The sequence below is a fragment of the Mustela lutreola genome, chromosome 17 (assembly GCF_030435805.1).
Source record: "Mustela lutreola isolate mMusLut2 chromosome 17, mMusLut2.pri, whole genome shotgun sequence".
Taxonomy (NCBI): Eukaryota; Metazoa; Chordata; class Mammalia; order Carnivora; family Mustelidae; genus Mustela; species Mustela lutreola.
Window position 1 is genome coordinate 43787860 of NC_081306.1, and position 27648 is coordinate 43815507.

At 61.5% G+C, this 27648-nt stretch overlaps 1 protein-coding gene across 2 annotated transcripts in view; it reads left to right on the plus strand.

Moving 5' to 3' along the window:
- Nucleotides 1-2912: 2912 nt before the first annotated feature.
- Nucleotides 2913-27648, plus strand: part of ELN (elastin) — a 30715-nt gene continuing 5979 nt past the window's right edge. Inside the window, exons 1-28 of one of the 2 annotated variants that reach the window (XM_059154469.1) lie at nucleotides 2913-3193; nucleotides 9115-9165; nucleotides 10268-10297; nucleotides 10780-10812; nucleotides 12895-12924; nucleotides 14103-14138; nucleotides 14498-14590; nucleotides 14836-14931; nucleotides 15016-15084; nucleotides 15779-15826; nucleotides 16689-16760; nucleotides 17076-17105; nucleotides 17614-17685; nucleotides 18255-18296; nucleotides 18675-18734; nucleotides 19023-19070; nucleotides 20296-20385; nucleotides 20470-20523; nucleotides 21050-21211; nucleotides 22350-22403; nucleotides 22953-23069; nucleotides 23315-23365; nucleotides 23742-23828; nucleotides 24687-24743; nucleotides 25614-25733; nucleotides 25827-25886; nucleotides 26322-26426; nucleotides 27102-27140. In XM_059154469.1, the coding sequence (XP_059010452.1) occupies nucleotides 3112-3193; nucleotides 9115-9165; nucleotides 10268-10297; nucleotides 10780-10812; nucleotides 12895-12924; nucleotides 14103-14138; nucleotides 14498-14590; nucleotides 14836-14931; nucleotides 15016-15084; nucleotides 15779-15826; nucleotides 16689-16760; nucleotides 17076-17105; nucleotides 17614-17685; nucleotides 18255-18296; nucleotides 18675-18734; nucleotides 19023-19070; nucleotides 20296-20385; nucleotides 20470-20523; nucleotides 21050-21211; nucleotides 22350-22403; nucleotides 22953-23069; nucleotides 23315-23365; nucleotides 23742-23828; nucleotides 24687-24743; nucleotides 25614-25733; nucleotides 25827-25886; nucleotides 26322-26426; nucleotides 27102-27140 (1888 nt within the window). In that variant the 5' untranslated portion in view covers nucleotides 2913-3111. The remainder of the gene's footprint in view (nucleotides 3194-9114; nucleotides 9166-10267; nucleotides 10298-10779; nucleotides 10813-12894; nucleotides 12925-14102; nucleotides 14139-14497; nucleotides 14591-14835; nucleotides 14932-15015; nucleotides 15085-15778; nucleotides 15827-16688; nucleotides 16761-17075; nucleotides 17106-17613; nucleotides 17686-18254; nucleotides 18297-18674; nucleotides 18735-19022; nucleotides 19071-20295; nucleotides 20386-20469; nucleotides 20524-21049; nucleotides 21212-22349; nucleotides 22404-22952; nucleotides 23070-23314; nucleotides 23366-23741; nucleotides 23829-24686; nucleotides 24744-25613; nucleotides 25734-25826; nucleotides 25887-26321; nucleotides 26427-27101; nucleotides 27141-27648) is intronic. The other variant, XM_059154470.1, reaches the window with a different exon arrangement.

Here is a 27648-nt window from a genome sequence, read left to right on the forward strand (position 1 = left end):
CCCTTGCCAACGTCCGGCCCTCCGGGACAAGTCTGGGAGCCGGGGAGGAGCTCCACCAGCTAGAAGGGAGACCAGCCAAAAGGAAGGAGAGCGTCAGAGCCCCTGCGCTGGGTCATACAGGGCCTTGAAGGCCATACTCAGAAGCCTGGACTCTATCTGGAAGGCAAGAGAGGGCTTCCAGGCAAAGCAATAAGGCACTCAGAGCCGTGCAAGGAGGCAGTGCTGTCCTTTCTAAACAGGTGCTCCTGGAGGACTTGGGGGGACGGAGACGGCCTGTCAGTGACGCACCTGGATGCCCAGCAGCGAGGAGGCAGGGAGTCTCGTGGGTGATAACAGAGAAGCCAGGCTCGCCCAGCCCGAGATGCGACCCGCGGCCATCTGTGGGCGGTTCCACCTTCCCGGCCTCGTTTAACCTACGCAGCTATGCAGGGAGGTGGGCGTAGAGCAACTGAGGACGGCCGGGTTTCTGGAATGTACGAGGGAATGAATGATCGAGTGTTGGCTAATAACTGTAATGCCTGGTCCTTAACTCTGTACTGAGGGCGCTGGGCTAAATTGTACTGAAGAATCAGCTCAGTGGGTGAGTTCTGAACTAAAGCCCCTCCCGCCGTGTGCAGACTCTAGGCTGAGTGTCCCTGGAGCTGCTGCCGTGAGCTCGGGGCGCTAAGAGGAAGGGAGTCCTGGGTGGGGGTGGGACATAGGGCCCCAGCCGTGCGGGGAGAGGTCTGGCCCAGCAGCCCCGAGTCTCTCCCTGCCAGCGCCCCCTCCACACCTCTCCCAGGTCCCCGGGTAGCAAGAAAGCTCTCCTTCTGGCTCCGGCCTCTCTCCCGGTCCTGGAATTAATAAAGACTCTGAGCAGACTGCGGTTTGCATTTCTGAAAGCCGGTTCCTGCCCACGTCACTGCCCCGAGAGAAGTGGGGCCCAGCTCCTCCCCAGCACCCCCTCCGCTCCCCCTTCCCAGGAGGGGGCAGGCGCACAGATGCACCCCTACCCCGCCGGCCTCCCCTCCCCACACGCAGGCTCGCCCTAGGCGCTGAGCCGCCGGACCCCGTCCCTGAGCAGCTCCAAGCCCCTACCAACAAAGACCATCTCGGGCTCATAACCTCTATCCGCTGCCCCAAAGTCCCCCCAAAGAACACACGCTGGAAACAAGAGCCGTGCATGTCCTGGACGCCTGTTTCAAGCCTGTTCTCGTCACGTGCCCACCCCCCTTCCAAACTGCCGCTGCTGCCTGAGGCCAGAGGAAGAGGCAGGTTTGGCCCCGGGGTCCCAAGGGGGTCCCGCAGAGAGCTGGCCTTACAGTTACACCAAACACGGGAGCAGTCCTTGCAGGACGAGCGGAAGCCACAGCGTGACTGCTGGTACTGAGACCCAACAAGGAGGGAGCACTTTGGGTCCGGCAGGTGCGGTGCAGGAATATAGGACCATATTTTATTTATCTCGCAGTCACCCTCCTAGGCAGGGATATTTATCGGCCCCTGACGTGGGATGAAACGGAAGCTCTGTGAGGAGCTTACCCCAGTAGAAAGCACTAGAGCTAGAATTTAATGCTAGGTTCGCCAGAGCCCAGTGCATGGCCTTGCCGCTAGACCTCCAGGTGGCCGCGGGGCTCCCGGCTGCAGGAGGGGTGCTTTAGCCCCCTTGCTCAGACCTGCGGTTGTGTCTCCCCCGGGGCTCTCTCCATCTGGAGGCAGGGAAAAGCTCACAGAGACTTTTTCCCTGTTGGAGGCTCTGACGAAGGCAAGTATCCATCTCCCGCCCCAGTCCTCTGGCTCCCGAATTTCTTCTCCCACTTTCGGGGTCTGGGGGGCATGACCCTCTCCTATCCTATCCGACCCCAGAAAAATCCCCAGGGTCCTCATGGTGTCTCAGGCAGGCTGGGACCTCCGGAGTCCTTCTGGAGATGCGGGTCCCCGCTGTTTCAGCGCAGGGCCGCCCCCTCCTGGCCACCAGCGGAATGTCAGGCCCCCGGGGCGTTCTCCTGGGCCGGAGTCTGGTCCTGGTGAGACAGATGGGGGCTGGGTGATAAAGGTGGCTGAGCCACTTCTCAGTCCAGGTGAGGTCCCCAACCCCTGGGTCCCCCGTAGAGTACCTGGGGATCCGGCCTGAACTTCACCAGACACTGTGGTCTGCACGGGCCTGCGTGTGGGACTGTGACCTTGATCCATGACAGATGGAATCTCTGTGGTGTGTCAGGGGATCCCACATGTCCCCCAGATGCTCCAGGGGACAACGCCAACATGGCCTTAATTCCCAGGCATTCCCCTGGTGCAGCCCCTCTGCCTTTGCACTTAAGGATCCCGGACCTGCCCCGCACTCCCTCCCCAACATCAGGCAGGAGACTGTGACCTAAGTCTATAAAGAATGGAGCCCAATAGTGTATCAGGGTCTCCCTTCCTTTCCCCAGATACCCCACGGGGCAGCGCCAACATGACCTCCCCTTCCAGGCCATTCTGCTCACAGGCCCTCAGTCTCAGCAGACATTGGCCCCAGGCCCTGGACCCCAGACCTGCCCGACACCCCACCTCCCCAGCTTCGGGCAGGGACCGTCTCTGGCCAGACCCGGGGGTGTTGGGGGAGTCTGGAGGGCCGGGTGGGGGCAGAGGCTCGGGACAGCTGGCTCGTGTCCCCACGCTGGGCCCGGGGCCCAGCCGGAGGGGCGGGGGCCTGGCCACTCGGGCCTTGGCTGGGGCCGGATTTTTGGCCGGGCTGCAGGGCCCTGCCTCCTGCTTCCTCTCCCGAGGGCTGTCCTGGCAGAGGCCCCCCTCGCACTTTCTGGCGGGAACAGGGCCAACAGTGAGAGAACAGCAGGAGAGAGATGGGGGGGACTGTGTGTGTGTGTGTGTGTGCGCGCGTGCGTGCGCGTGTGAGTGTGTTTTAAGGAAAAAAGCCCACAGTCCAGTCCCGTCAGACCCAGCCTGGGAGGCTTGTGAGCCGGGCCTTTCGTAATTGCCCCCTCCCCGCGGCCCCCTCCCCCAGGCCCCCTCCCCGCGGCCCCTCCCCCAGGCCGCCCCCTTCTCCCGCCCGCCCTCCTTCCCTCTCCGAGGCAGCAATTACGCTTTGGGGATAAAACGAGGCGCAGAGAGCGGGCTGGGGCATTCCTCCCCGAGATGGCGGGTCTGAGAGCTGCAACCCTGCGGCCCGGAGTCCTCCTGCTCCTGCTGGCCATCGCCCACCCCTCGAAGCCTGGAGGTAGGCCTCACCCTGCTCCCGGGGATGCCGGCAGCCCTGGGGGGGACCGCCCAGCCAGGTGGTCGTGCTGACAGACCAGAGGGCGCCCTTCACCCCGCCGTCCTCCAGGGGTTCCCAGGCGGGAGCCCCCTCGGCCACTGGATCCTTGGAACCGCCCCTCCCGAGAGCCAGCCCGTGCTGAGGAGGAACCTGTCACAAGACTCGGGATGGTCCCAACCGAGTCCTGGTTCTGCCGCCCCAACGGGGCTGAGGACCCCTGCTCTGTCCGGGGTGCTGTCCCAGTGGGGGGAGGGGGGACTCCTGAGCACGCCGGGGAGGGGCCGGTGGGGGTCCCGTTGGGTCGTTGGGCACCGGCAGTTTGCACACCTGTGGATCCAGTAGGTGCGCACATGTGCCCCGGGGAGGCGGGGGACCTGGGCTGGAGGCCAGCTCTGCCGCTGTGAGCTGTGTGACCTCAACAGGTTCCTTGACCCCCGGGGAAGTCAGGACACCTGTCTGAGGAAGGTCAGAGTTCAGTGGATTATGGGGCTGTGGGTTGCAAAGCCGCTGCCGTGGTCTGTCCCTGGGGAGGAGGCGGGGGGCATCCCAGCATGTGTGTGAGTGTGTGCACGTGCACAGGAACGAGTGTGTGGCACGCGATCGCACAGGTGAGCATGTATGTGTATGCCCAGGTGTGTCATCAGACAGGAGAGGGGGAATGTCTGTTCACAGGTTCATCCCTGAGCAGGTGTAAGTGTGCGTGTGTGCGTGCGTGTGTTGGGGCGGGAGTTGTAAGGTATGCTATAGTGTTGTTAGCGTGTGCACAAGTCTGCCACCCGACAGGCATGTGCACCTGGGAAACGCGCTCTCCGGGTGTGGATGGTCACTGTGCACACGTGTGCGTGTGTGTGCGTGTGCACGGTCCAGAGCACGAATGAGGATTGGGGAAACCGGGGAAGGTGTTCATCCTCTGGCAGAGAGAGAGGGTGGCCACTGGCAGAGGCTCGGGGCAGTCCCGGACCGTCTGGCATGCTCTCTGCCGCAGGGGACAAGGGTACCCCGCCATGGGGCTGCTACGCACCTCAAGGGCCCCCAGGAGTGGCCCCCCCGGGGTCCCCGAAGGTGTTCGTGGCCATGGAAAGAGAGGGGTGCAGATACCTGAGCCATTTGGTAGGGTAGCCTGGGTGGGGTCAGCTTTCTGGGGGCATCCCCCTTGCCGTAAGAACCAGACCTTCGGTGCGGGGGACAGCATGGGGGGCCCAGTGGGGGCAGGGCCATGCCGGGGGGTGCTGGAATTAGGGGCTGGGCAGCTGCAAGGTTTCCGTGGGACAGCCTAGCTGGGCAGGACAGCTGGGAGCAGAGGGTTCCAGCACGGGGGGTTCAGCTCCCGGACCTGGAGGAGGGGCAGGGGGACTCGCACACCATCAGGTGGGTCCAGCAGGGGGATGGAGACAAGCCCCAGAGGACAAGCCACCCCAGGGCCCCCCGTAAAAGCAGCAGCTCTAGGCCTTCCTGAACCTCCTCTCCGCTCCCCGAGGTGTGACCCCTGAGCACCTGCCTCCCCAGAGCATGACAATTCAACCCCTTCAAAAATCCCGGGAGTCGAGAATATTATCCTCTTTTGCAAATAGGGAAATAGAGGCTGAAACGGGCTAAGGCAGCCGGGGGGTGGGGGGCGAGCCCCAGCCAGTTCTCTGCCAAAAAATGAGGGGCGGGGGCCGGGTACCAGGCTGCCTCCGGGGAGGAGCACGCCCAGGGATGAGTCTTCCAGAGTGGGCACGCCCTTGAGCAGAACGCACCCCTTGCTTGTGTCCTCGGTGACACTGCTAACCTTCCCCTGTCCTTGTTTGGTTTTTTTTTTTTGCAAGCGTTAAGTCTCAGCTCGGTCCCTGGTGGTAGAGCAACTGGGTCCCAGTATGGGGTGTGGGAATCCATGACATCTGTTGGGGTTTTTGCCCAGAGCCTCCGAGAGAAGTTAGGTTTAGATCAGGGGGCGGAGTGGGAGGGGCCGTCTACCTACACACACACACACACACACACACACACACACACACAGCCTCCTGCCCAGCTCTCCTGGGGAGCCAGCTCCCCCACGCCTGCCCCCACCCACCAAGAGGCTCCCATGGGTTCCCCACCTCCAAAATATTCTATATCCTAGGGGGCTCCCTAGGAAAACTGTGATGGAAAGGGTTGTCTACACCCATTCAGGGTGGGTCCAAAGCAGCTTGGAGGACCAGCCGCCCCCTAACCCCCATGCCATCTAAAAAGAGACAGAAAACAATGACATCGGGGAGAACTCTTTCCCCCGTGCCCCAGAAATGTTACCAGCCTTTTCTTTTCCTGATTCCGGAACTAAGGATGATTTGGAACTGAGATTGCGGACCCTGGCTGCCGGCTGGAGTTAACCGGGGGGGCTTTAAACAGCGCTGATACCAGGGTCCCACCCAAGAATTCCTGCTTTATTTGGTCCGAGGAGGGCACTGGATTGTAGAGGTTTTGTAAACACTGCCCAGGTAACTCAGATGAGCCTCCGGGGCAGATGGCCTGCTGTTTGGGGGGGGGGGGGGGGCTAATCCCGCTCTCCAAGTTGGCTGGGGCCGGAGGCTGAAAGGCAGACGTGCCCAGGGGGAGGGAGAGGACAAAGTCACCCACTAGAGGACAGATTGTTTTCGAAAAGCCCTTGGCAGCCTTTCTCCAGGCAAACAATAAACAGCTTCGTGAGGTCTTATCTGCTCCCCCCGCCAGTCCCCTGGACTGAGGCTTGGCAGAGTCCCTTGCCAAGGCCTCCTGGTCCTATGCTCATTCCCAAACGGCCTTCTCCACGTCTTTGAACCTGAAGCCCAGGGCCCAGACGGAAGGCCCTGCGTCCCTGCGTGGGACCGGGGTCCACTGTGAGTCCCGGGCCAGGCGCCTCATCTCACCGGCCGTAAAATGAGGAGAGACATCCCTGCCCTACTTATCTCCTAGGCCCAGGGGGAGACTCCTGCCAAAGTCACATCAAATAAGGGGACTGTGGAAATGTGAATTTCTGAGACGATTCATCTTCTGATTCAGAATGTGTTTACTTGGACCGACTGACTCTTACAATTAGTGCATATTTTTATGGTTTAACTTTCCCTCTCGCTACTCACACCATGTTTTGTCTCCTGGGTGGAGCGCGCATGGGTGATGGAGGAAGCAGATAGGACTGCAGGTCCCCGGGGGTGTCCGGAAGGGTTCTGGGAAATCCAGGAAGGCTTCATAGCAGAAGCGGCATTCGAGTCAGACCTTGAAAGAAAGGGCCATGAGAGGCCGTCTGTGGATGAGAGATGAGGCTGGGTCTCTGCGGCTCTGGAGAGACGGAGGGGCTGCTTCTATCTCAGCAGAAAGAAGACGTCTCCGCAGGTGGAGACGGTTGGGGGTGACTTCCCCGTCACCGGAGGCATGCAAGCAGGAGCCCAGGGCGATGTTTGCGGAAGGAGTTTCTGCCCGGGCCAGAAGACTGTTGTGATCTCTGAGAGTCTAGGAGGCAAGAGAGACGAGTTCCACCATGGGCTAGCCTGCAAAACAAGCCAAACCCACATAAAACAAGACAAGCGTGCTCCAAGCCAACGGCTTTGGGCCCGCCGAGCGGTGAGAACCACAGGCTCAGAGAAGGCAGGAGGGGAAGAATTTGAGATCAGTCTCGGAGGAAGGGCAGGACTTGGGTCGCAGAGAGGCGCTCCTGGCGGGAGGCACGGCTCTGGCCAAGGAGTGGAGGAGGGAGATGACCGGCTGGGGTGTGGAGTCTGCCCTTCTGGAGGCCCTTGACAGACGGACGACAGCCTTAATCTGTTCTCAGCTCTCCTGCACTTGGCGAGAGGAGGGGGGGCTGGGATCCTTCGGCCCTGCCCCCCCTTCTCCCTTAGCTCCGTGTGGAACAGGGAGCAAAATATCCCTAGCTCCCCCAGGCCGGCATGGTTCAGGCTCAGAGTTTAGCAATCGCTGTTGGGATCTGAATCATGGGGGGGCTGGGGGGGCCCGGGGCAGGCCAGGACGGCTGCAGAGAGAGAGGCAGGTCTGGGGAGAGAGCAGGTGGACCAGCAGCCGCCAATGGGCGTGGGGAGCAGAACCTCGACAGAGGAAGTCGGGGTTCAGCCAAGCCCAAGGTGGGGGGCCCCCAGGCTGGTTGGGGACAGAACAGGTTGGACCCCGACCCATAGGCAATATCCTTGACCCCTCTCCAACTCATTCACTGGCTGGTTTATTGACTATCTGCTGGACACCTCCCCCAGGCCGTGCACTGCTTAGCAAAGCATGGACAGAGACTCACCTCCTTTTTAGGGGGGGGGCGGTGATCACTGTATGCTAGAGCAAGGGCAGGAGGTCCCTCCCTTGAACCCTTTGACACCTTGCGACAGCCTTGCAAAGCCGAGGTTATCAGTCCCCCATTGCTTACAAGGAAACTGGGGCTCTGAGGGGTTAAGTGACTTGTGCAAGGTCCCGCAGATGCTAAGAAGTGGCACGGCCAGGATTAGAGGCCAGACGGGCGTGTCCCGAGCCCCTGGCTCCGAGCCCCCCCACACAGCAGCCTGCCAGGAGCCAGAGAGCAGAGAGAGGTGGGGAGAGAGTGCTGTTGTCCTCGGGAGGGAGAGGGGAGGAGGCTGAGAGCCGAAGCAGAGAGAGACCCGGACTACAATGGGGCAAGGCACGAGACACACTCAGAGCTGGAGGCCCCGGACCAAGGGAGGCATCAAAGGCCCAAGGCAGGCTGTGTGCGAGGTCGGCAGCAGAGGACAGTGTCCAAGCGCTCCTCCCCAGCGGGCCCAGCCCCCGGAGGCTGCTGCCCTGCCACTCTGCGTCCCCCAAGGCTCAGACCTGATTGCTTGCACAGTCCAGGTCTGGGTGACAGGCCCCGGGGGGCCTGTGGCGCCGGAGTGACAAAGCACTGGGCTTTGGCACGGGGTAACCATGACCGCTTGGCACTCCCAGCCCTGCTGGGCTGTTTCTGCGGTTAACAGGGCCATGGGGCCAGCAGGCCCAGCTGTGGCAGGCCACGGAGACCAGACATCTGTCATAAGGTCTCCAGACACACCGCAGGGCTGCCCGACCCTGTCCCCCAACCCCACCCACGCCCCTGTCGGCAGGGTGGTCCCGGGGCCCTGGCCAGAGTACTGGCAGGGCTGCTGGTTAAGGCTGGGGCCGCCCAGCAGCACGGCGTTCCCCCGCGAGAGCCATGCGGGTCCATGGGGAATGAACTCGTGATCTCGGCCGGGCAGACCGCCCCTGGACTGGCCAGTGAATTAGATTTTCCTTAGGAAACTATTCACTTTGGTCATTCATGGTGTCCCCCTCTGGGCCCCGGCACGTCCTAAGACAGCGCTGCGTCCGACAGCCAGAACCCCACCCAGCCGTCGCTGCCCAGTGGCCGAGGACGCTGACCTCACGCTATCCTATCAGTGTGGGAATGGCTGTGTTTGTGTTCCCTGAAGCCACACTTCCTTACTGCTCGCTGTCACAGCCCGGCCGGCCCTCCCACAGCGACGGGCCGGGCCGGGCTCACGCCGCTCGGGGCTGCAGAGAACGGGCCACCCAGCAGAAGGTTCCCGGCCCCAGTCCCCTGCCCGGCCCTCTCCGGGGAACGGGGAGAGAAGCAGGTAACACAGTGCCCACCATCCCGCTCAGAGCGGTGGTCTGGGTTTGAATCCAGACTCCGTCTCTTCCCACCTGTGTGTCCCCGGGCACCCTTCTTCACCTCTCTGAGCCGGATTTTACATCCATTGAAACAAAGGTAGTAGTAATCTCTGCCCTTCCAACCTCATGGGGCCATCTTGAGGAGCGTGAATGAGAAAAGGCTTTATGATCATCAGTTGCTTGGCCGACATTCTTTGCAGAGACACAGCAGTCTACAGTCCTCTGCCCTCGGCTTCATTAGGGTTCCCCTAAGTTCTGGCTGATGGAGGACTCTACTTACTTACTTCCAGGGGTTCCAGGGGCTGTTCCTGGTGGAGTTCCTGGAGGCGTGTTTTACCCAGGTAAGGTACACAAAACTTCCATGCACCCAGGTAAGGTAGATTGTGACCAGATCATAAGAGCTGCGCCCCGTGGCAACGCAGACAGGAAGGACACGGGCGCGCCTCCCGCCGCAGACCCGTGAGCCACTCTAAAAGTCGTCTGCGTGACACTTCTACAAGGACTCGAGCATAAATTCTCTGAGATGGAAGACAGCATTTGCTTGCAAGGCTGTACGGAAGTGGACATCTTTATCCTGCCCCCCTCAAATCATGAACCCCACTCTTGAGAATCTGTTCAAAGAAAATAATTCAGAGGTAGAGAAAAAGAGAGATCCCGTACAAGGTTTATCAGAGGGTTATTTGCAAAGGCATAAACCAAAAATCCCCCCCTGACTGGAAGGTGTGATTGAGTCAAATCTGTTCTAATTAATATACGGCTACTGAAAAATATAGCAGTGCCCTACCTGCTCAACCGGACAGCACAGTGCTTTTCCGGCTGCTAACAATATAAAGGCAGGGACCACGTGCAACTGGAGACTGGGAACACCCCGGAAAGATAAGGGGGAGAATGGTGTGGCTCTGGCATGGGGTGGGGGAGCGGCACGTTTTCTTTTAATTTAAGAAAGAAAAAAAAGCATCATGCTTTGAAGTAGACTGATAAATCAAAAGTAATATTTTCAATACTTAGAAAGTATTGGAGGGGCACTTCCAGAGAGGGGGACCCCGGGACGAGCAGGAGGAGGTGCCCATAGAGGGCGTGGAAGCCCCGCCCCATCCTCCAAACCTTGCCCCCGCCCCCCCCCGTGCCCCACCCCGCCCCTCTTCCATCTGGCCTTTTCCTGGGTTACATCCTTTCATAATAAACAGATGATCTAGGGAGGAAAAAGAAAGAAAAAAGCATCTGAGGGTTCAGGACTGAGGGCAGCTGCCGGGTCAGTCTCAGACACAAAGAGGCACCGGGCTGTTGGCCCAATGGGGAAACTGAGGCTCACGGAGGTTAAGGGTGGCCCAAAGTCACGCAGCTAAGCAGTGAGGAACTTGACCATGGATCCGTGGGCAGCTTTCTGGCAGAGACACTGATGGTTCTATCTCTCTCCCCCTCTCTCTCTCTCTCTCAACACAGGTGCTGGTCTCGGAGGTCTGGGAGGAGGAGGTAAGCTCAGAATCCGAACTTGGTTTCTCGCCCATGGGGTCCAGCTGTCACTCGGGTCCCCCGGGCTCAGAACCCCAGAAAGCCTAGACATCCCTCAGTCTATGGACAGTGTCCAGATGGGAGAGACTTGCCAGAACCCACTGGCCTCCCGAATCGCTCCCCCAGCCTCTTTCCCTGGTAGCCTCCTTTGCCCCGGGTTTGGACCCTCCACAACACCCCTGCAAGGTCTTCCGGGGCTGGGAAACGGAGTCTGAGACAGTAGAAACCGTAAGTCAGGGCTGAGACTTCCCGCCCACACATCCAGACCCCGGGCTCCCGGCAGCTCCCTGGCTGAACGGGAGCACCGTCCCCATGAGCTCTTCTAGGACCTGGGGAGTGAGATACCCACCCCCTCCCCCGCCCCTGCATTGCCCCAGAGAGAGAAATAGTAGAAAAATCTCGGCCTGGGTCTCCTCATTCACTCCCATCTCTCCGCTTTGCAGCTCTGGGGGCTGGAGGCAAACCACCCAAGACTGGTAAGACCTGAGGCCCCCGGGGAAGGGGAGGGCAGGGCAGGGCAGGGCCTCCAAAGTTGTGAATCCAGGGAGGGAAGCAACAGGCCAGAGGAGGGAGGGGGTGTTGAGCAGCAGCTATACTCTGGCTGGGGCTGGGCCCCAGGACCTCTAGGAGTAGGAGGCTGGATGTCTTCCATCCAGGGTGGGGAGGGTCTGGGGTCTACCCTGCAAATACCCATGAGCCCAGCTTCCTGGAGAGCCCCCTTGGCACAGGGTTGCAGAAACAGCCCCCAGTGCCGGGGGTGGGGGTTGGAGGGCGGGGGAAGCAGGGCCAGACCTTCCAGTGACCACCAAGCCCATGAATGTCACTCTGGTGCTGACCCCAATGGTGGGCTCCAGACCCCGCCTGGATGGTCCCCTGATCCCAGACCAAGCTTTCTCCAACTTCTAGACATCTCTGACCTCAATGACCATCGGAGCCCTTATCCCAGCCCCGGGCTGAACCCTGACCCAAAACCGAGGCCTGGACTTAACCCCAGCCCAAACCCAGATGCTGGGCCCAGATGAGCTCCCCTGCCGACCAGGCAGGCCTCTTCCAGCTGTGTCTAGACCTTGGAGGTTTCCAGTAAGAAGATCTGGCTCCATCTGTCCAGGCTTCTGCCCATGGGGCCCGGATCTGCCACTGAGGTCCCCCATCAGCTCCAAAAAACACACCCCCCAGGAAAGGGGGAGGGTAGGTCCCTCTGGGAAACACTGGCAGATAAGGAGCAGGTGGAGGAAATGGTCCAGATTGATGGCCCCATCGGCGTGAGATGCTGCACATGTAGGCTTGGCCAGCCCCTCCACCCCACCCCCTGCTCCGCGTCTTCCCGGCTCTGAAGCCAGAGGCTCCAGGACACTTTGGAAATGCGACGGCTCTTACGAAATCTCAGCGTTCGATGGTCCAAGTCCAGATGAGTCCACAAGACCCAAATCCCACTTCTCCACAAGCCCATCTGGGTTGTGAAACTCCAGGGCTGGGCCAGGCGAGCGCGAGAGAGAAGACAGCAGGAGTCCTGGGCCAGGGCTCTTCTGGGGTCTGTAGGGGTCTGCGAGGCCAGGAGCCTTGGGGCCTCACTGCTGGGTCTGCCAACACCTGCACCCCATCTTCCTGGAGGGGCGAGCCGTCCTCACAGGGTCCCCGAGGGCAGGGAGGCGACAGAGGTGCAGAAGTAGGACTCTGCTTAGCCGGGAGAGCCCGCTAAGGACTTTACTTCGTGGGGGTCGAGACTGCAAAGCAGGGGGGTGCGGTGAGTGGACCCCGCCGGCAGCAGGAGAACCCGTGGCAGGTGGCGATAAAGCACCAGAGGGGAGACCGGGACCAGGACACAGGCCCACAGAGGACAATCAGGGATGAGAGCTAAATGGAGGTGTTCACGGGTAAAAGACTTAGTGTAGACATCCAAAAATACTGCAGGCTCGGGGTGAGGGAGTAGACCACAAGGGAAGTCAGAACATGACCTTCTGACGGCGAGGGCCCGAGATCGTTCCCTCTCAGCCTCAACACCCTGGGCCATAAAGGCCCAGCTCTGGTCACAGCGCCCACCTCCCTGCCTCTCCCCGAGCAGCTGCACAGGGCCTGGCCTCAGGGACGTCCGGGCCTTCCCAGGCAGGATGAAATGGGGCACAGACGGCGCGTGTCGTGCTTGGGAACAATTCATCCCTTGACAAGTCGAGGGTGGGTGGGCTGGCAGCCGCTCCACGCGGGCGTCCGTGGGCCGGGCCTGCCTGGACTCTCGGTTGGGGGGGCCCAGGCAGCTGGGAGCGGCACCACCCACACCCGCCGGCACCAGCTGGGGGCCAGCTGCCGGCCGGGCAGGACCAGGGGGAGCTGGGGGACACCCACTGGGTGCCCTGGCAGGTGGCACGCACTATGTGGTTTCTGCTCCCCAGCCCACGGGTCCCGGGGAAGTCGGGGACCTGCTGGCCATTCTGCAGGTGGGGATACTGTGAAGTGACTCTTCCCTGGGCTCTGTGACTCCGGGAAGAGAGAGGGTTCCGGGGGCCGGGCCCCTGGGCTCCCCCCGGCTAGAGTGAGCTCCTCACCTCTCTTCTCCTTTCCAGGGGCTGGACTCCTGGGGGCGTTCGGGCCAGGTGAGTCCCCGGGGAGGAGGGCGAGCAGGGGCGGGACTGGTCATGCGGGAGGTGACCCCGGGAGCAGACAGCTGGCGGGGGAGCATGGGAAAAGGGCAGAGCAGAAGGGTGGCCTGCCCACCCCACCAGCCCCAGCTTCTTCCCACTTCCTGTTGGGCCCCTAGCTTCTCTTCCCAGCCCTTCTGTGGGCAGGAAAGGCCTGAGCCTGTTGCCTGCCCTCTTGGAGCTCAGGAAATGGGCTTGGCCTGAGAGCCTCTGGCAGCACCGAGGAAGGGCAGGGCCTTCGGTGTTAAGGAAACACAGACCCAGCTGGGCACATACTGCACCTGCCTGATAGGGCGAGGGGCGGCGCTTAGAGACCCACCTTTCAGAGGGGCCGGCTGAGTTCCAGACCCGCTCAGACAAGGGAGAGACAGGATGGGAAGGGGAACCACACCCAGGGAAAGCCAGGTAGACCCTCTGGGGCTCAGCCTTCCCCCCCATGCCTGGGGCCTGTCCCCAGAGAAGCCTGCCCCTGGGCTGCGGACTGGAGCTCGCAGGAAGGGATTCTCACAGAATTGGAAACAAACCTGGCTCGGGGGTGAACTCCAACCTGATTGCCCCCTCGGTCCCGGCCAAAGCCGTGGAAGGAATGTCTTCTGGAGGGGGAGAAGGAGCAATTGGGCCCAGATGTGGGAAGGAGAGAGCCAGAGGGACCCGTCCGGCTTCTTATAAACATTTTAGCGTCCGTCTGCAAGCGAGGAGGCTCCTGGACAGCAGGACAGGCTGGACAGACATACAGATGGTGGGAGAGGGAAGGGGGTTCCAGATAGAGGGGAGGAGGTGCGAGCTGAGCCTGGGGACCCCTATGAGGAAGTAGCCCAGGCCTGGGGGGAGGGGTGTTGATAGTAAGACCCCTGCTGGGCACCCCCTTTTGCTGACAGGCCTAGGGGAAGCAAGGTTTGGCTTGGGGGGTGTGAAGGGGCATGGGTCAATGCTCTACATGGCAACTAGTGGCAGGTCCCTATTTTATCAGGATCGAACCCTCAGTACCACCTGCTGGAGTCCAGCTTGGCTGTGGGCACCGCACACGGTCCTGCTTGGTTCCTAATCCCCTTCCCCCACCAAGACCCTTCCCAGGCCCAAGAGCGACGCCAGCCTCTCCTCTCCTCACCGGCTTGGTCTCCTTCTTCCCGCAGGTGCTGGTGGGCTCGCAGGCGCTGGCCTGGGGGCAGGTTAGTGCGGACATCCGGGCAGCATGCCCGTCGAGGGGCCAGAGGCCAAGCCCAGGGCATCTGTTTGGTGGGGAGGGCAACTGGGGTTCAGAGATGGGGGGTGCCGGGCCTGTCCTGGGCGCTAGCGTGGGCGTGATGTTGGAGCAGCTGTCCAGGGTCTGAGCAGGTCACAGCTGGGTCCGGGGCCGAGAGCTGCAGAGAAGCCCCAGGGGCCATCTCATTGCTCTCCATCCCCAAACCTGGCCCGGGGAAGCGGGGGTCGCTGCTGGGCATGGAAGCCACCTGAAAGGCGCCTCCAGGGAGGGACAGGGCCCAGCGGGGCTGGGGCTCAGAGCTTCACCTGGTCCTCTGCTCGGCAGGACTCGGGGCCTTTCCCGCAGGCACCTTCCCAGGGGCTCTGGTGCCCGGCGGAGCGGCGGGAGCTGCTGCGGCCTATAAGGCAGCCAAGGCTGGTGAGTGTCACCCCCGGGGACAGGCCGTAAGCCCGATGGCCTCTGTGAGCTCCCAGCTTTGCCGAGACCCTTTCCCGGGAGGCAGGCGGGCGGGCAGAATCCTCAGCCCCGATCCATCCAGCCTCGGGGAGGCCACCAGCCGGGGCCAGACCTTAGTATGGGGCCTTCAGCTGGCGGCCCAGGGCCCTCCTGCCTCCCGCCGTTCCTTGCGTGACCCCTGGCCTCTCCCACTCCCCACTCTGCAGGGGCTGGGCTGGGCGGTGTCGGCGGCCTCGGTGGTGTTGGTGGTGTCGGTGGTGTCGGTGGCGTGGGTGGCGTCGGCGGCTTAGGAGTGTCTACAGGTATGGTGGGTAGAGCAGGCTTGCCCAGTGGAAGGCCGTAAGCCCGGGCGGACCCCACTCTGATGTGCCCCCATCCCGTGCCAGGCGCGGTGGTGCCCGGGGCTGGAGCCGGGGTCGGAGTCGGAGCCGGAGCGAAGCCCGGGAAAGTGCCTGGTCAGTGCGTAGTCCCCGGGGGGACTGGAGGGGGCCGGGCGGGGCGGGGAGGGGAGAGGTGCCCCCTCTGCAACAGACCAACGGGAAGGGAGAGGTCAGGCAGCAGCGGGCAGGGAAGCCAGCCAGGTCCCATGCATGGTAACCTGGCAGAAATGCCGGAGAGGGGCCCCGGCCTACCCTCCGGGCCCTTCTTCCAGATCTTAGACCAGAAAGGGACCTCAGAGGCTCGCTTTGTGGCAGGCACTCAAGCGCCAGATGGGCGCAGGGTGGGGGACAGGCAGGGCGGAAAGGCCCGTGGCCGTCCCGGCAGAGCTGGGCTGAGCCCAGGCCACACTGACCCCCCCATCTGGTGCTTGCTCCCCTGCACCCAAGCCCTTGAGGAAGTGACTTCAGGTTGAACAAAAGGCTGCCTGAGTCCACACAGCAGGGAGGAACATCTGGAAGCTGTTAGCCCCGAGGTGGGCCGAGCCAGCCCTGTAAACAGGCTCCAGGAGACAAGATAAATCCACACAAGAGAGCAGGGCTTGCAGATGACTTCCGAAACGCGTCAGAGACCTGCGGCCACTGCGCTTGGGTCTCTGGCGACATTCCCTGGGCCCCAGGGCAGCTGGGGTCTGGGAGCCCCGGAGCCGCTCTGGAGAGACCGGCCCGGGAAACCTCTGCTCGCAGCTCAGACCTCTTCTCTCGGCCACAGGTGTGGGGCTGCCCGGCGTCTACCCAGGCGGAGTGCTCCCAGGCACAGGTGAGGGCCTGAAGAAGGAGCGGACCCTAGGGCAAGGAAAGAAGCCCCCGGCAACCTCCCGGGTGGCCCGTGACCTCCCCAGCCGGGCCCTGACCGGCTCTGTCCCCCTAAGCATCAAAGCTCAGACCAACGGACAGAAGATGACCAGAGTCATCTTTCCCCGCAGAGGCTAGCCAGCTTCACCCCTGTCCCCAGCCCTGATCCTAGGCCCAAACCCAGACCGTCGTCACAGCCCAGGAAGGGCCCCCTCCCCCCGCCCTGCCCGGGGACACAGCAAGTCCCAGGGTAGCCAGCTCTTTCCTAAAAGCTCTGAGTCACCAGGGGGCCCGCCCAGCACATCCGCCCTGCAGGAGACCCCCTCTGAGCTGCCCTCTAGTCCTCCTTCCCCTGCCAGGGCCTGGCCACCCCACCCGGCATGTGACCTCCTGAATTCCCCCAAAAGCCCAGAATCGGCCCGCTCTGAGGGATTTCCTGACAAGAGTGTCTGTCCCCACCCCCCACCCCACTGTCCCCCTGGCTGAGGTAGCCCAGCCCCAGTGGAGACAGGATGGGGGGGAAGTAGCGACCGTCCTGCCTTCTCCGGGGACGGTGAGCAGCGTGGTTACAAATTACCTCCAGTTTAGCGAGAAGGCCAACTGAGGCACAGGCTCGAGTGGCGAGGACGTGGGATTAAAACTCAGGGCTTCTGACCTTGGGTCAGACAGGGACCCACGGCCACACAGCCCCCCACCCCCACCCCATGAGCCGTGCCCCTGGCTGATAGTCAGTACAGAAGCTCAGCTCTGTGACCCCGGGGCAGGTTGGGGGCCCGCAAGGCCTGTCTTCCCACACGTCACTGCCAGTTCCCTGCTTTGCTCCACAGGAGCTCGGTTCCCGGGTGTCGGGGTGCTCCCTGGGGTTCCCACTGGAACTGGAGTCAAGGCCAAGGCCCCAGGTATGCGGCCAGCGGGCTGGGAGCCCAGGGCGGGAATCTCCACGCTCCTGCAGGCCCCCTGTGGCCCTGGGTGGGGGTGGGGATGGGGACTCGGGGCTCAGGGCCCTCCGGGTGTGTGCCTCTGGGGCTCCAGCCCGGGTGTAGCCGGCCGAGATGGGCAGCACCCCTCTCAGAAACCCCCAGTGTAAGCCGGGAGGTCCAGGCAGATGGGGCCATGCTCCCGTCGGCCTGCCCCCCAACAGCTGCCATTTATGGGTCCCTTGGCGCCCGGGGCCCGTGGGGGTGGGGCTGAGCTGATGGCTCCTGTCCCTGCAGGTGGAGGCGGAGCTTTTGCTGGAATCCCAGGTGAGGCAGAGTGGGATGTCCCCCCCCAACATCCCCTCCCACCTCTGGCGGGTGGGCAGGCCAATAGAGTAGCCAGCCAGGCAGGGAGGGGCCCTTGCCCTGGGAGGGGCTGGGCACCCGACATCCCAGCAAGGCCTCCCGGCTTCCCTCATGCCTACCCGCCCCAGGCCTTGGACTGGCTTCAGCACGATGTGGCCTCCATCACAGGCCGCTTCCCCAACCCCAACCCCTCCGTCTGTGCCGCAGCCAAATGAGCCCAGAAATCCCACCCGTCTGTGCCAGATGCCGTGAGAGCTGCAGGCCCGGATGGTGGCCGAGCCCCAGGGAGGGGGGAGAGAGTGACCTAGGGCACTGAGGAGGGCCAGGCTGACTGGTGACAAAGAGGCAGGAAGACAGGCTAGGTTCCGGAGCTCCCTCCGCGCGGGATGTGGAGCATGAGGCCGGCGAGCCCCGTGGGGCTGCTGGCCCCCTCGGCCAGGACCTGAGCTCGCTTTCCTTGTTCCCACAGGAGTCGGACCCTTTGGGGGCCAGCAGCCTGGCGTCCCACTGGGGTACCCCATCAAGGCACCCAAGCTGCCAGGTGAGTCAGAAGGAGGCCTCGGGACGCACCACTCCCCGGGCTTCCCTGCTGAGAATCCAACGTGTGGGGGGACACCTTGGTCACCCACTCGTGTCTCTGTGAGGCGGAGGGGAAGGGGGGTGGGTAAGACACCTGAGTATGGACGCCCACATCCGGTCGCCAGCAAGGGAGGCCATCCTGCAGGAGCCGGCCTCCTCCACACGCACAATTGCAGAGATCCGTAGCCCCAGTGGGAAACCACAGATGTTGATGGCAAGACCCCTCTGATGTCAGCCCCCTGCCCCTGCCACCAGTTCCCGTCCGTCGGGAGGCTGATAAGAAAGAGACTCGGATTCTAGGGCCATGGCAGGTCGTGGATTTGTAGGGAGAGGGGCTTGCCCTCAGCCCCTGGAGCAGGGGTGCTCTCTCCCTCCTCCACCCAGGGCCTCTGCCCTCCTGAGAGCCTCTGAGAGCGGCTCGGGAAGGTTCTCAGGCCTCAGTACCTGGGAGGCAGGGCCGCCTACCCAGAATAGGGCTGTCTCTTGCCAAGGAGCAGAGCAGCCCCTGAGGCCGCCCTGCCCTCTCTTCAGGTGGCTATGGACTGCCCTACAGCACTGGGAAACTGCCCTTTGGTGAGTGAGCACCCCACGAGGGGATGGGCTTTTCTAGCTCTTTCCAGCGGCAGTGGCCTGGCAACGGGAGCACCCAGCCGGGGATGGGGTGGAGGCTGGAAAGGGGATCCCATAGAACTTGGACTCAGACAGCCTGGTTCTCGACCCTGGCCCTCACATTTAGTCCCAGGCCTTGGGCAAACCAGTTTCTTCATCTGTAAACTGGGAACAAGTACCCCACACCCATTTGTGTTTGTTTTCACGCTGGCTGGGAGTGAAAGGGTAGAGACTCTGGGCAGCCTGACCCCTGAAGGGCAGGGCCAGGGGGCCGGGGGGCTGGGGGTGGACAGCCACAGTGAGATCGGCCCAGCGGCCCACTGAGACTCTTCTATTTCGCAGGCTACGGGCCGGGAGGAGTGGCTGGTGCTGCAGGCAAGGCTGGGTACCCGACGGGGACAGGTAAGGACACCCTCAGCCAACTCTCAGCCCAAGGGGCACCAATCTCCCAGGCTCCAGAGCCCCGGGGGGCTGGCCAGGGTCTCTCTAGGATGCAGGCCAGCCCACCTTGCATCCAGACCCCAGTCTGGAGGACGATCTTGGGCGAGGGCAGCTCCCTCAGCTCTGTTGCTAGGAAGCCCCTCACCCAGCATCTTTTGCAAAAGGGTCGGCTCTCGTGGGGCTGGAGCAGGTGGGCCCTGGAAGTGCATGAACACAGTTTTCAGCGTCTCTCTCCTTCCCCTGCCCTAGGAGTTGGCTCCCAGGCTGCAGCGGCAGCAGCTAAAGCAGCAAAGTTCGGTGAGTGAGTGAGTGAGTGCACCTGCCAGCCCCGCCCCCAGCCCCCAGCCTCTCCTTCCCGGTTATCACTGAGAGCCTGCCCTGTGGAGAACTAACCAAGGCAGCCCTTTGCCACCCCCATTTATCTAATGCTTTCAATACTACCCACTCCTCCATCTGTCCATCTATTCACTCTATCTTCCATCCATCTATCCAACCATCCATTTCAGAGACCAGGGTCAAATAAGAGCTCTGCTAGAAAAGGCAGGCACTGTGGTGGGAGTCGAGAAAAGGGAGACATTATTTCTACATGGGGGAAATCAAGACGGTTTCTCAGAGAAGATGACATTTGATTCTGGAGTTTGCCAAGTGGTTAAACTAGGAAGGAGAAGTCCAGGCAGAGGGGAATGGGTACTGTGGTGGTTAGAAGGATAATTCTAGGTGGTACCTATGAGTATTTAAACCATGTAATTGTTCAGTATCAATGTCACGTGTATTACAAAACTTCTATCCCGCTCCTCAAGCCCACGACCCCTTGGAAGACGTGGCATGGCCTTCCCCATGCCTGTGTGGTGGGCAAAGTGAGCATCCATGCCCCCCCCCCAGTTCACCCCCCAGTTCAGAATCACATTACTGGGTTTGAGAGCCTTGCCTTCCCCTCCAGTCCCAGGAGAGCCCCTCCTGTACCCTGATGGGACAAAGGACGTCTCCCCACCAGCCCAAGGGGGCAAAAGTGAAGGGAGACCAGCAAGCTGGAGGCCCGCTCCATGCAGGCCCCGCAGGCCCTTCCTCTAGGCCCCCAAGGCTGGAGGGGATGGCTGGAATGTGGGACCAGGAGAGTGGGGTGACAAGGGGCTGCCAGAGCCAGGCAGCCAGGCGCTGCCTGGCGGATTACAAACTTGGCCGAGTGTTCGGAACACAGGGAGGGGAAGCCTTGAACATTCCTACAGGGGCCCCTCTGGCCCGGGGAGCGGCCGCTTGTGGTTTCTCAGTATGTGGCAGTGATTAGAATGGGATTTGTCTGAAAACATACGAGTCCCTTAATGAGCGTGTTGAAATGGACACTTTGGGGGTGAGTCAAGGAACAGTGGGGTGGGGGCCTCCTCAAGCAGGCCCAGCCGGAGATGCCTGGGCCGCATTCCCAGAGGAGATTGTGCTGGTTAAAATCCCAGCATCCAAGCCGCCTTCCTGCACGGCCTCCGGAAGGGCCCTGGGAGCCACATGTTCACGGCCCCCTTCCTACCAGGTGCCGGAGGAGCCGGGGTTCTCCCTGGTGTTGGAGGCGGCGGCATTCCCGGTGGGCCCGGCGCAATTCCTGGGATCGGAGGCATCGCAGGTGGGCATCTGTCCAGCCGGGGCTGGGGGCGTTCTGGAGAGGGCCCCAGGAAAAGGGTCTCACCCTCTGCGCCTGTCTCTCCAGGGGTGGGGACTCCAGCTGCTGCAGCCAAGGCCGCCGCGAAAGCAGCTAAGTACGGTGAGTGCCCCGTGGGATGGCCAGCCCAGACCCCATGCCCTCAGCCGCCAACCACAGGGGCCTTGGACAGCCCAGTCCTACAAGGCTGGGCCTCTGTCCATCTCTGGCAGCCTCTATCCCCATCTCCCCAAACATGCAATGTTCCTACCTCCCTGCCTTTGCCCATACTGGCCATTCTTTCTGGAAGACCGTTGTTCTCCACGGATTGGCCCAGCTCGGGGGTGGGGATGTCCCATGGAGCACCTGGCTTCTCCCCTCCTACCCTAACCTCACCGCCGCTGCACCCACTGCCTGGGGGCCCAGCAGAGAGACTGGACTTTGCTTTAGACCTAGATGTTGGTCTTCCCATGCTCAGATCCAAACCCTCAGAGCTCCGGGCAGGTTCCAGCAGACCTCCCTACCTCTCGGATGGGTGGGATCCTTCCCTGGGACCTGCCACTCCCACAGCTCCCAGAGCTGTGCCCTTGGAGGCCCTCTGAGGTTCTCCCAGGGTCCAGACCAGGAGAATAACCCTCTCCTTCCACAGGAGCTGCTGGAGGCGTGGTGCCCGGTGGGCCAGGCTTTGGCCAAGTAGGCGTCCCAGGAGTCGGAGTCCCAGGTGTTGGGGTCCCTGGTGTTGGGGTCCCTGGTGTTGGAGTTCCAGGTGTTGGAGTCCCAGGTGTTGGAGTCCCAGGTGTGGGTGTACCAGGTGAGCTGGGCTGTGCGTGTGCACGCGTGGGCACACACATGTAAGAGAGAACTATTGAAACCCTTGATATGACTTTTGGATTGTCCCCTAATACCTCACCCAACTATCCTCTTCTCTTCACATCCTCAGCCATGCCTCGTCTTCTCTTCCTTGGGCTATAACGATCTCCTGACTAGTCCCTGCCAGTGTCGAGTTTTCTAATTCATCTTTTGGCTATCAGTGTGTAGTCCCAGCTCTTAGCTGAATAGGTGCTCAGTAATGGTGGGTGGACGGATGGATGGATGGATGATAGCGAGATGGATGGATGGATGGATGGATGGATGGATGGTTGGGTGGATGGATGGATGGATGGTTGGATGGATGGATGGTTGGGTGGATGGATGGACAGTTGGATGGACGGAAGGTTGGATGGATGGATGGATGGATGATGGTTGGATGGATGGATGGTTGGGTGGATGGATGGATGGTTGGATGGACGGATGGTTGGATGGTTGGTTGGATGGATGGATGGATGTTTGGATGGATGGATGGATGGATGGACGGATGGATGGATGTTTGGATGGATGGATGAATGGATGATGGTGAGATGGACAACTGAGTATGTCTGTGAATGGCCATGTAGATGAGTAGACAAGCTGCTGGATGGGGGAATGTGTAAATGAAAAGACAACTAGAAGGAGAGACGTGGAGAGATGAATGCAGAGATGGACAGACAGATGGAAAGGCAGGTAGGGCACTAGATAAGTGGTGAGAATGACGGATGGGTAGATGAATGTGTGGGTGGAGGGGTGGATGATGGAAGGAAAAGCCCAGGGGTAGATGAGTAAATGAGCAGATGGGTGTGCAGAAGGCAAATGCAAAATGAACCATTGGATATCTAGATGAATGGATAGGTAGGCAGAGGAGTGGCGAATTGGATGGGTGAGTGGGTGCGTGGATGGACAGACACTTACGTTGGTTGAGTGGGTGGATCGAAGTCCAAGGATAGACAAACAAAGGGACAGACCAAATGGGTAAATCAATGGGTAGATGAATGGATGGTTAAGTAGGCAGATGGACGGATGAGTCGAGGGGGATATGCGTTGGTGAATGGACAGGTAGGCCCTTGTGTCATTTGTGTCCCCCTTGGTCTCTCCAGGGGCTGTGTCACCAGCTGCAGCCGCTAAAGCAGCCGCCAAAGCAGCCAAATACGGTGAGTCCTGTGCTGATAGCTCTGCCCCATCCTGTTCTGGCCAGAGAAGGGGAGTGACTTGGTCAGGGTCACACAGCAAGTCACTGGCTGAGCTGGGACCTGGAACTGGTGGGCCCCCATACAATATCTCCTCCGGGTGTCTCCTACCATGAGGCCACAGGGCTGAGTAATGGGAGAGTCCCAGTCCGGCATTCCCAGTGGAGACAGCGTCCCTGACCCTCCCTGCCCTAATCAGGGCCCTCTCAGAGGAGCCTAAGCCTGCTTAAGGATATGGGACCTTCCCACAGTCTCTCCAAGGCCAACGATGGGGCCCTTCCCCAAGTGCTCAGAGAAGAGAGGGGTTGGAGAGCGCTGGGGTGGGGGGGGTGTCAATAAAGACTCCCTTCAGGGGCGCCTGTGTTCTATGGTTTCTGGTCCTTCACGAACCAGACTTGGGGGAGACCTGCCTCCTCTTTTCCAGCTGACCGGCATCCCCCCACGCCCCACCCCGACCCCTCCCCAGCCCCTCTTACTGAGATGCCTTTCCACCTGATTCTCTCCCCCCTGCAGGGGCCAGAGCCGGAGTGGGAGTTGGAGGCATTCCCACTTTCGGGGTTGGTGCTGGGGGCTTTCCTGGTTATGGTGTAGGAGCTGGAGCCGGAGGGGTTCCTGGAGCCCCGCTTACCCGTAAGCCTGAATTCCCCATGGAGACACTGGGAGAAGGCTTTTCTTTTGTAGGGCTATGGGGGGAAGGGTGCAGGGGAGCACAGGCTGGGGTTCAGAGCGCTCAGGGAGGAGCTGGGGTGGGGGGTGCAGGGAGGGGCTCCAGCACCTTTGGGTAAGAGCTCTGTAAGCCCAGCCCTCCCCTCCCCAGAGATCCAGGGGGGTTTCTGAAGGGCTCTCTCTCTTTCTGCTCCCCCCAACATCTGCAGCTCAAGCAGCAGCAGCTGCCCAGGCAGCCGCGGCCAAGGCAGCCAAGTATGGTAAGTGCCCCAGCCCTGTCTGTCCCCACGCCAAGGCCAGTGACCTCTGCTCCTCCCCAGCCCTGCTCCCCCAGGGGGCCCAGGCCCCAAGCTCAGAGCCCTCCGCCAGCGTGAGGACAAAGCCACCTTGCCCTCGGGCCTTTGCTTCCCTCTCTGTCCGGGTCAAGGTCGGGGGTCCCTGGCTCCATCTTCCAAAGCCACTCTGAACCCTTCTGCTCTCTTCAGTCACCCGGCACTGCAATTACTGGGGTCCTGCTCATCACCCCCAGCCCCAACCAGCAAGTCCTCGCCGCCCTTCTGTTCCCCGCACCGCCTCCGCCCTTCGCGGAGAAGCCCGCGATTCTAGGGACAGAACTGATGTCCCTCTTTCCTCCAGGTGCTGGAGGCGCTGGAGCCTTGGGAGGGCTGGTGCCGGGGGTCGGAGACGGAGTGGCAGGTGTCCCAGGCACGGGAGGGGTGCCAGGTGAGCGGCGTCACCAACCCCGAGACGGGTTTGTCTCGTCTCGTGGAAGGATCCCTGGCGTTGCCCAGGTCAAGTGCATCCTTCTGCAGACTTGACAAGAGAATGGGGAGGAGAGCGAGCAAACTCCCCTGCTGGGAACGAAGACCGTCCAAGGGAGCCTAGCTTGCTGGGGAGGCTCGGGAGCCAGCCGGCATCCAGCTCGGCGGTGAAACTCCTTTACTCCAGTGTGGCCTTTCTGGTCCCAGACCAGGTGGGAGGGCCTGCCTGGGCCACCCTTTGGCTCTCCTGGGTTCATTCTCCCCCACCAGTCAGAGGCCAAAGGGAAGAGAGAAAGTCACGCAGAGATAAGTTACAGACCCCCTGTTTGTCCCCACCCGATGTCTCTTCGGCATGCCTTCTTCCTGGGAGAAAAATGTTCCTTTTGAGGTTCCCCACCACCACCAAAACGAACCATTTCCTCCAGTTTGGGATACAAGCGGTCTTAGGATTTTTTATTTATTTATTTATTTTTTTTAATGAACACAACGTTTCACAGAAAGCTGCACAAGACTTCTAGAGGCTTAGGGAGAGGGTCTGGGCTTCTCCCCATCAGCGCTGGGCTCCCCTCTGCCACAGCCAGAGCCCGAACGTCACAGTGCCCAGGTTGGCTGGGGGGCCAGCTTCAGGGCAGCTCTGGCCGCCAGGCTGGCTGGCTGTGCTTCCCTCTCTGTCTACAGTCGAAGGAGACAGCGTGGGGAGGGTCTTCTAGGGGAGCGGACACTTCCCTACAGGGGATCTTTCCAGAATAGGGGACGGGAAAGGCGATGTGGAGCGGGGTGTCGGGGACTGCCCCCTGACCCCTACTCTTCATCTCTCTAGGAGCAGGGACCCCAGCCGCGGCAGCTGCCAAAGCCGCCGCCAAAGCCGCCCAGTTTGGTAAGTGTCCCCCCAACTCCCCGATTCTACCCCCAGCCCCCATTCTGGAGCCTTGCCCCCAGCTCCAGCCCAGATCTGGCTGGGGCCTGCCTGTCTCTGGACCTCAGGCTGGGCTCCCCGGACTCCCAGCCTCCTGGAGGACCTCTTGCCCCCTGCTGAAGCTCTCTCCATCTCTTGCTACCTCCAAAACCCACCCTGGCAACCCCAGGCACCCACACCTTCCTGAATATAGCAAGCCACAGCAGCTCCACTTTACAGATTCCCACCATACGCCAGCCTCTGGGCCAGAAAGTGGCAGGTGGGGGGATCCCTGTGCCTTAGCCTTAGGAACCTGCAGACATCAAGGTTCTGATCACAAAGTCTAGCACTGTCTAGGCCAGAGAACACCTTGACTGCTGGTCTGCTGACCCCCAAACTCATGTATGGCAAATGACCCCTTTTTGGCCAAGCTACTCTATGCAGAGGCAACCCTTACACACATGCTATGGAGTTGGTACCCCCAGTCCCATTTTCCAGATGTGCAAACTGAGAGTCTGGGAGCTTGAGTCATGCCCCACATTTGCTCGGCTCAATGGCAGCTAAGCTGAGCTTTGAACACGGGTCTACCCGCCTCGCCGAGCTCCCTTTACTGTGTAACTGCCTCCACCACCCTCAGAAGCCCCCAAGGGGTCCTTGTCCCCCAGAGGTTAAGAGCTCCTGGTCCTGTATGTGCCTCCTTGCAGGGATGATGCCGCTGAGGCCCCCGGAGGGAAAGTAATGTGGCCGTCACACATCACTTGTCCGGGCTGGGACAAGAGCCCGTGGCTCTTTCTGTCGGTTTCCGTCCTTGGTCATGACCTGGTTATGAACGATCTCTTCTTACTCTTGCAGGGCTAGGCCCCGGGGTCGGCGTGGGTCCTGGCGTGGGTCCCGGCGTGGGTCCCGGCGTAGGTCCCGGCGTCGGTCCCGGCGTCGGTCCCGGCATTGGTATTGGCCCCGGCGGTGTTGCAGGTGAGCTGCCCGAGTGAGCGGGCCTGAGGGGCCTCCGAATCCTCCCTGGGTGCTGTCCCTGACCCTGAACTCCCTCCCTCCCTCTCCCTGCAGGAGCAGGGACCCCCGCTGCAGCCAAAGCCGCTGCTAAGGCAGCCGCCAAAGCCCAGTACCGTGAGTACCGAGCTTGAGGGGCGCCCTCCCCACCCTCCATGATACGCAGCCTCATCGGGTCCCAGACCAGCCACCAGAGGGCTCAGAAGCACAGATGGAGCACGAGGGAGACCTGGGTTCAAGTCCTGGGTTCCACTCTAACCAGGCGACCTCCGAGTTCCGTCCCTGTCTTCCAGTGTGACACATGGGGTGTCCACAACCACTGTGTAGCCCAGAATGCCAGCCTGGGAGGGGCTGGACCTGGCAGTCAGTGGGCGTTTTAGGAAGACCATCCTTGGTGGTGCTATAGAGGGCAGGTTCAGTGGCAGGAGGCCCCTACTTGTGTCTGGGTCGCCCCGCAGGGGGCTGACTCAGCTCCCCAGGCAGGACTCACCATGCTCCCTGCGCATGCTCCCTGCCTGCTGTGCCCCCTCCACCACTGCCCATGTCCCCCAGGGGCTGCAGCCGGACTTCCTGCCGGCGTTCCTGGCTTTGGGGTTGGAGCCGGCGTTCCCGGATTCGGAGTTGGTGCTGGTGTTCCCGGGTTTGGAGCTGGTGCAGGTGAGGAGCCTTTGAGCCTAGGCAGAAACTGCCCCCTGAGCTCAGAGGAGGGGGACCCCTGTTCCTGCCCGCACATCCCAAGCAGCCTCACCCGGGGCCTTGTAGTGAATCCCCCACTAGGTTCTCCTGAGCCATCAGAGATGACCGAGTAACAGACGGGTGGCAGGCTGGGCAAAGGGGGCCCCAGGCCGCTAGATTGCAGAGTTTCTGCCCACTCCGTTAGACGAGTGACAAGGGTTCCAAACAGAAAAGTAACCCACTACCCCAGAAAGGAGGGTGGAGGTCCGTGGGGTCAGTGGGCCTGAGGGGGCCGGTCTGGCTGCCCTCCAGGAGCATGCTATGGTAAGGGGGCCACTAGGACCTCCGGGTCTTCACCTCCTGCCTGCTCCGCATCCAGCCTCAGGCAGATTGCACTGTGCCTGGAGGAGAAGGAAAGGGCGGACAGAAGGAGGAGACATGGTTCAGCCTTCAACCAGCCCCAGACCAGGCTGTTAGATACCAGAGCTCTCTACCTGGCACGGTGAGCTCCTGGCTGGGGCGCCACGGTTTCAGAGCCTTGAGAGGAGCGAGGAAGGCTGAGGAAGTCAGGGAGGGCTCCCTAGAGGAGGCAGAATGCCCAGGCCCAGATCTCGGCTGCTGACCGGCTCCCTTTTCCTTTTGTCTCTTTTCCCCCAGTCCCTGGAACCCTGGCTGCAGCTAAAGCAGCCAAATACGGTGAGTGCACTCCCCAACGGGCCCTGTGGTTAGTCTGCTTGCTGCCCGCCCTGGCCCTGACCAACCCATCTCCCCTCCGTGGGGCTGCGGCCCAGTGCCCAGAGCCCACAGCACAGGGCTAGGAGGGTCAGGGTAGGGAAAGGCAGTTTCTAGGACACATTAATGATGGTTTAGTAGACCTGGTTCCTGCCCGCTAAATACCTATCATGCCCCCAGCTCTGGGACAACTCAAAATGCCCCTCACATTTCCAACACCCATGGTGGCAGCTCCTTGAGGAGGACTGTGGTCCCTAAGGCCCTCCTGGCCCCTGACAGTTTCATGGGACCCAAGACCAGGGGCCAGGGCCCAGGCCTGCCTCCCCAGCAGAGCTGGGACACCTCGCCTAGGCCCTCGGCCTCCCGCCCGCCTTGCTGTCAGCACAGCAGCAAGCCTCCGGCAGCTGGGACCTTCAGCAGCAAGCCCGGAGGACGTGGCAAGCCCCGCCTGGACAGCCAGACCCACGCTGTC